General features: G+C 29.3%; 1 protein-coding gene across 2 annotated transcripts; it reads left to right on the forward strand.

Moving 5' to 3' along the window:
• Positions 1–1818: 1818 nt before the first annotated feature.
• LOC120081836 (caffeoyl-CoA O-methyltransferase-like) lies at positions 1819–5803 on the forward strand. 2 transcript variants are annotated; one of them, XM_039037009.1, is made up of 5 exons: positions 1819–1964; positions 2233–2321; positions 2509–2659; positions 3348–3479; positions 5408–5803. In XM_039037009.1, the coding sequence occupies exons 1-5, from the start codon at positions 1911–1913 to the stop codon at positions 5693–5695; spliced, it is 714 nt and encodes a 237-aa protein (XP_038892937.1). In that variant the 5' UTR covers positions 1819–1910; the 3' UTR covers positions 5696–5803. The 2 variants fall into 2 exon arrangements, with proteins under 2 accessions (XP_038892937.1, XP_038892938.1); XM_039037010.1 differs by lacking the exon at positions 5408–5803 and adding an exon at positions 4646–4978.
• Positions 5804–6298: the final 495 nt, after the last annotated feature.

Raw genomic sequence — 6298 nt, forward strand, 5'->3', positions numbered from 1 at the left:
AAAATGTTAAGGTATCTGTAAGGAACGAAGGATTATATGCTTACTTACTAATGATCTAATCATCTTGAGGTGATTGGATATTTATATTCAAATTTTGTGGATACATGCTTTGAGGCTATTATGTGGAGGAGCAATTTCATGAAAGATCTACATTTGGCCATTTCTTGGAAGAGTGTGAAGCAGTGTATCATCGCTACATCCACTATGAAAGTTTTGTAGCATGCTTTGAGACTACAGTTAATGGTTTATGACTAAAGAACTTTATTTTAGGACTTGGAATTGTCGAAAATATTATCAAGTCGCTAAAAATTTATTATGATAATTTTGCAACGGACTTCTTTAAAAAAACGACAAGTATTTAAAAGGTGCTAAATAAACAGAATTAAAAAGAAAAAATTCATTAAAGAAGAAATTAAAAAACAAAGGGTATAAATTGAACACATTAGCACTAACCTTATGATTGCAAATCCATTAAATAAATGATTCTCATCAAAGATATTTAATTAACATGTTGAACGTACGAGCATTAATTGATATTATGATTATGTTATTTGACACTCTCAGTTCATTTATTTGTTGCTTTTTATTTTATTCTATGGTCATTCTTATGATTTGTATATACATAAATGAATTATGTAAATCAAATAGGACATCGTCTTTGATAAAAACACTTATTGTTGGATCATTATTGATTATCTTTATTATAGATCATATTAGATGAAGCATTATTTTCATGATACATGGAAGGGAGTATATCAGTGCAATGATGTATGACCACTATGATCCTTTAGTAGTTTTCTTGTATTGATATTGATATCATGATATGAAGATAACCATTTAATCTTCTCTATGCATTATGCTTGTGAACGTTTATGACAAATAATGTCAAATAGGTCAAATGGGAGAATGTTAGTTTTATTTTAAATTTAATATTATTATTAATGTGGCTCTTCTACATTATCTGTTATTTTATCTTGTAACCCTATTATTTTATTGAGCCAATTAAGTAAAAGATAATTCTCTAATTAAATACCATGATGAGAGGTGTTTATATAAAGATAAAACCCTGAGAATTGGTCCTCTCTCTACCTCAGTAAGTAGTTTTTTTCTCCTTATCAAGAAACCTAATCATTTTCATTGAGCTAATTTGATTTTTTTTCTTCACTTATCATGAACAAAACTTTGTTATGAAGTAAGCTTCAAAAATTCTAAATTTTCAACCGAGGATGTACCCTACTCTTCAAAGGTTTGTATAATCAAGTTTATATAGGTAGCAATTTTCGTCATCTTCAATTTCTCTTAAAAAAAACAAGATAATAATAATAATAATAACGGAACACAAAATATTTTTCATATCTTAACTAAAAGCACATTTAATTTGTGTTTAAAATATATATTTCAAAGGAAATGCGTCTAACAGTCACAAACCTACATGCTTCCATCCACTGACATTTGTCCAATGTTTATTTAACGTTTATTCAATACATAGTAAGAAAATAACAAGAAATATTTGATTGGTTCTAAACTACACTTATCTTTGTATAAGTTTAAGAGTTGTTCAATTAAAGGTTTACCTGTGACAATTTTTCTTAATTCTTGTGCGTACAAGGAAAGGAGAGTATTTACAATCTAATTTTTTTTTTTGAAAAAATTGACACAGGACAAAATTTCATTGGAAAAGACAACACCCAAGATTGAGTAGTTAGTTTTTTTTCCCCCATTTAACGCACAGTTTGCTTGAAATGCTTCACGGTTTGTTTCAAGCTAATAGAATGATTAGTTTGTAATTTTATTTTCTCATGTACTCTCTGCCTATATATAGCCTTATTTCTCATCAATAAAATCACTGGAGTTTTATTCAGTCTCTTCCCTAATACAAGAATCCAAGCACATTCTTTACGGTTCAACTAATGGCGGATAATTCCCCCAAGAAGAACATCCTCCAGAGCACCGCTCTTCTCCAGGTTCTCTCCTATTCCAATCTAAATCCTCTTCTTGTTTTCACTTCGATTTCTGGCACTATAATTAATCCCTGCGCTGCGCCCCTGATTATGTTAATTCCTCCCGATTACGCTACGGATTAATCAGTTAATTTAATCCATCAGATCTGATTACCTCGATTACTCTGCGATTATGCCGCAGATTAATTAACTCAACAATCGTAGAAATCCAATCAAACCCCGTTTAATTTGAAAAAATGACTGACGTTGAAACACATGAATTTGATTGCAGTATATACTTGAAGCCAATGCCTATCCGAGAGAGCATGAACAGTTGAAGGAACTCAGGGAATCCACCTTCGAGAAATTCGACAAGTCCATGTGAGTTTCCAACTCTTCAATTGGTTCGATTCAATTTTTGAACGATGGATCGATCGACTTGGATGAATTTAGGATCATCGTTTCGGATGGATTTAGTGTGATAATCGTATAAGAGAGCGGTTAATTAATAATTTAGATTAGTAATCCATTAATAATTTAGATTAGTAATTTTGGAATTGAGTTGCAGGAATGGGAGTGTGATGAGTGTACCGACGGATGAAGGATTGTTTCTTTCAATGCTTTTGAAATTGATGAACGCAAAGAAAACAATAGAGATTGGCGTATTCACTGGCTATTCGCTCCTCACCACGGCGCTTGCATTGCCCGCCGATGGCCAGGTAGCTATCGCTTAGTTTCTATAATAGAAAAAACTTGGGTAAGTTTAATAAAGATGTATCATGTGGTAAATATTTTTAGGTGTAATGAGAAAAGGATGCATAAGATTAGATGCAATTAATCATTGTCATTTTCAATATATATTAGGATTAAATACAATTTTAGGTATTGTATTTTTTACTTTGATTCTTGTTGGTACATGTATTTTAAAATGTTTATTTTAGCTTTTACTTTCAACTTTGTTTCATTTTGGCCTTATGCTTTCGATTTAGTTCATTTTGATCATCGAACCTTTAAAACATGATCATTAAAATATAGTTGAAAATAGATAAACTAAAATGAACCAAAATTAATGTACGAACATTTTGAAAATATTTAAGATTAAAATGAACAAAATTAAAAATAGAGACGGATGTGGTTTTTAAACTTAAACCTATATATTATCTTCTAACATCAAGTTAAATAAGAAAGTTTCCTTATTGTAGTTTATACATTTTTGCACTTTTATTTTTAATATTGTGTTCACAGCTTCAAATAAGAGTAACCGAACTTTTAACTTAAAGAATTTCAATCATATGGCAAATTAGTCAATTACAGACTATACACGATTTTGAAAGATTTATTATCAACTTTATTATTAAAATTCACATCGTTATTGTTTTATTTGTTTATTTTACATGGAATGTGTAGATAACAACAATTGATGTGAACAGACGATCATTCGAATTTGGTTTACCATTTATAAAGAAGGCAGGAGTTGATCATAAGATCAATTTTGTGGAATCTCAAGCATTGATTGCCCTCGATAACCTCCTCAGTGATGTAAGTTATTGATTGAAAGTTGCATTTTCTAAACATGCTTTTCTATTCTTCAGATTACAAATTTAGTACACAAAAATATTTAGGTGATGTTAGCCTATTTTTTGTTTACTGCTATTTAGTTTTATTTCAATATTTTCTCTATTTTTGCAATCAAATTAATTAGTTACGGATTCCTATAATAAATGAATTTGAAGTAATGACTTAATTTTAGTGATATTTATGTTAGTGGGTAATTTTAGATTTATAATCAAATTAGAAAAAAGTGGAGAGAACGGAGGAGATTTTTTTAGGTTGAAGTTATTATTTGAGAGGTCGAGATCCTCGAAAATTTGGGAGGCTTTTGTTTTTTCAATTTGTGTGAGGATGTTAGTGTCTCTTATCATAATTTGGAACGTGATAAACTTTTCTTTATTTTTTAGAAAATATTTTTCATTTTTTTATGTATTTGTAAATAAAGTGGGTGCATAAAGTAATAATTTCTTTATTTTTGCAATCAAATTAGTTAGTTATGGAATCCTATAGCAAACGAATTTAAAGTAATGACTTAGTTTTAGTGATATTACAATCATATTGGCTTGTCTTATATTTATAGTTAAATTGGAAAAGGTAAGAGAATCGAAGAGAACTTTTTAGGTTGAACTTGTTTTTTGGAGGCTGAGATCCTAAAAAATTTGGAAGAGAGGTTATCTATTATCTATTTTTTTTTTTAAATCTTGTTTAGTATCTCTACCTTATCCTCAAATCATAATTTACAACGTGACATACTTTCCTTCTTTTATATATATATTGTGTGTTTGTAAATAAAGTAGAATGCATAAAAGTATTGAAAACTAAAAAAAATGGTGTATTATATGTTTTATTATAAAACTGACCATCTATATTTTTTTAGTTCTTTTTTTTATTCAATATTTTTTTAGTTCAATAATCGATGAAAAATTGATAAACATGGTCATTTGTAATAGTAATATAATTAATATTGAATATTGATGAATGTATCATTATATGGGTAAGACAATTCATTTGTTGAAATAATTAAATACATGTCAAATTATCAAGGTCAACCTAATAAGGTCAATTGAAATACAATTCTAAAAATACAAAGAAAAAAAGAGCTTATTAATCCTATAAATCGTGTGGGTTGTGATCTGATTGAGTTGAATTAGTAGGTTAAGGAGATTGACTCATTGTCTGTGGGCGCCCGGGTCGTTTCTTTTGTTTGGTGTCCAAAAAGGGGTGAATGGCTTGGCTCGCGCTATTGTGGGTTGTGGGAATTTTGGTGCTAGTTTGTTTCTAGTTCTTCTTCTAGCTCTGAAGAAGGTTGTAGAGATTCTTTTGATGGCCGTCTTGGTTCTCCTCTGCCTTGGGATATGAATTTCAGCTTTGTGGTTCTTTGTTGTTGGGTTATGTATCTCCTGTTTATTAAAAGTGAAATAATAATAAAGTTTACAAAAATTAAAAGCTCAAATCTTCATTCCATATTTATAACATTATATTCTTATTAATATTCACTTTATCTTAATGTTATCTATGATAAAATAGAAATTTGGATATAAGAAAATTAAACTTGGGATATAAGAAATTTAACATATTCATGTATTTGTTATTACTTTTATTTGAGGCATAAGAACTACTATTGAGTCAACAAAATTGAGTTATATAAGATATGCCTAACTCGAGGCTTGAGCGATGATAGTCAAAGGGAAATTAAAACAAAAACCACATTTGGTATGTTTAAATTTTAAAGTACATTAACAACTTTTAAAATGAAAAATTTGCTTAAGTTGTAGGTAACCTTTTCTACTCAAATAAATAAATAAGCACAACATATAATTTGTCTAATAATTACGTGTCCAAAAATTAACGTGAATAGTTTGATGAAAATTTTACTTCTTAGAAAGAAATATGATATTATTGTTTCTCTGAAACAGGGCAAAGAAGAAGAGTTTGATTTTGCATTTGTTGATGCCATAAAGTCGGAGTACACTAAATATCACGAGTTGCTTTTAAAATTGATGAAAGTAGGTGGAGTAATTGCCTATGATAACACTTTGTGGTATGGATCAGTGGCGCTAAGCGATGACGTCGTCCATGAAGATTTGAAGGAAAACAAAACTCATATACAACGACTCAATGCTTTTTTAGTAAATGACATGCGGGTGGAGATAGCCCTCCTTTCTATTGGAGACGGTGTTACTCTTTGCAGACGTATCAAATAATGGGGTTGTTTAGCATGTCAAAATTTCAACTTAGATAAATTTTATGAGGAAAATTATTGAATTTATTTTGAGCACGAAATCGATTTTAATAATGAAATGGTTGGAATATTCAGGCTTCAAACATGGGTAACTTTTGGAGATACTACATAAATTTTCATGTTAATTTGCCTTTGTTTGATATTGATGGAGGAAATGACATATATTCACAACATACATTTTGGAAGGTAATTATAGATTATTAGATGGAACAATAAGGGAGAAATTTTGTCTTCCTTTTTTGCCCTTTCTTCTTCTTTTTTTTTTTTTTTTTTTTTTTTGAAAATTACTTCTTTTCCCTTTAATATCCATTTGCTTTTTATATGTATCGACACCAATGTTTCTTTCATATCCTTCATTTTGAAATCTTACGAATATAACTAAATCTTTATATAAAGATGGTGTTAGATCTTGTGTGGTTAGTATTATTTATTTAAGTGTTGCATATGTTATTAGAGTTGTCATTACATTTGCGGTTTCTCGCAAAGGAATATTTCTCAAAAATGCAGAATTTGCAGTCCTTATTAGGATTTTTCTTCTGCAACATTATTTGCAAATCTTTTTCTT

The sequence above is a fragment of the Benincasa hispida genome, chromosome 7 (assembly GCF_009727055.1).
Source record: "Benincasa hispida cultivar B227 chromosome 7, ASM972705v1, whole genome shotgun sequence".
In the NCBI taxonomy this organism is placed as follows: Eukaryota; Viridiplantae; Streptophyta; class Magnoliopsida; order Cucurbitales; family Cucurbitaceae; genus Benincasa; species Benincasa hispida.

Excerpts from the sequence above, each read along its gene's own strand:
- LOC120081836 (XM_039037009.1), top strand. The coding sequence starts at position 1,911 with ATGGCGGATAATTCCCCCAAGAAGAACATCCTCCAGAGCACCGCTCTT. Across the intron at positions 1,965-2,232 it reads AGAGCACCGCTCTTCTCCAG|TATATACTTGAAGCCAATGC; the intron begins GTTCTCTCCTAT and ends ATTTGATTGCAG. Across the intron at positions 3,480-5,407 it reads TCGATAACCTCCTCAGTGAT|GGCAAAGAAGAAGAGTTTGA; the intron begins GTAAGTTATTGA and ends TCTCTGAAACAG.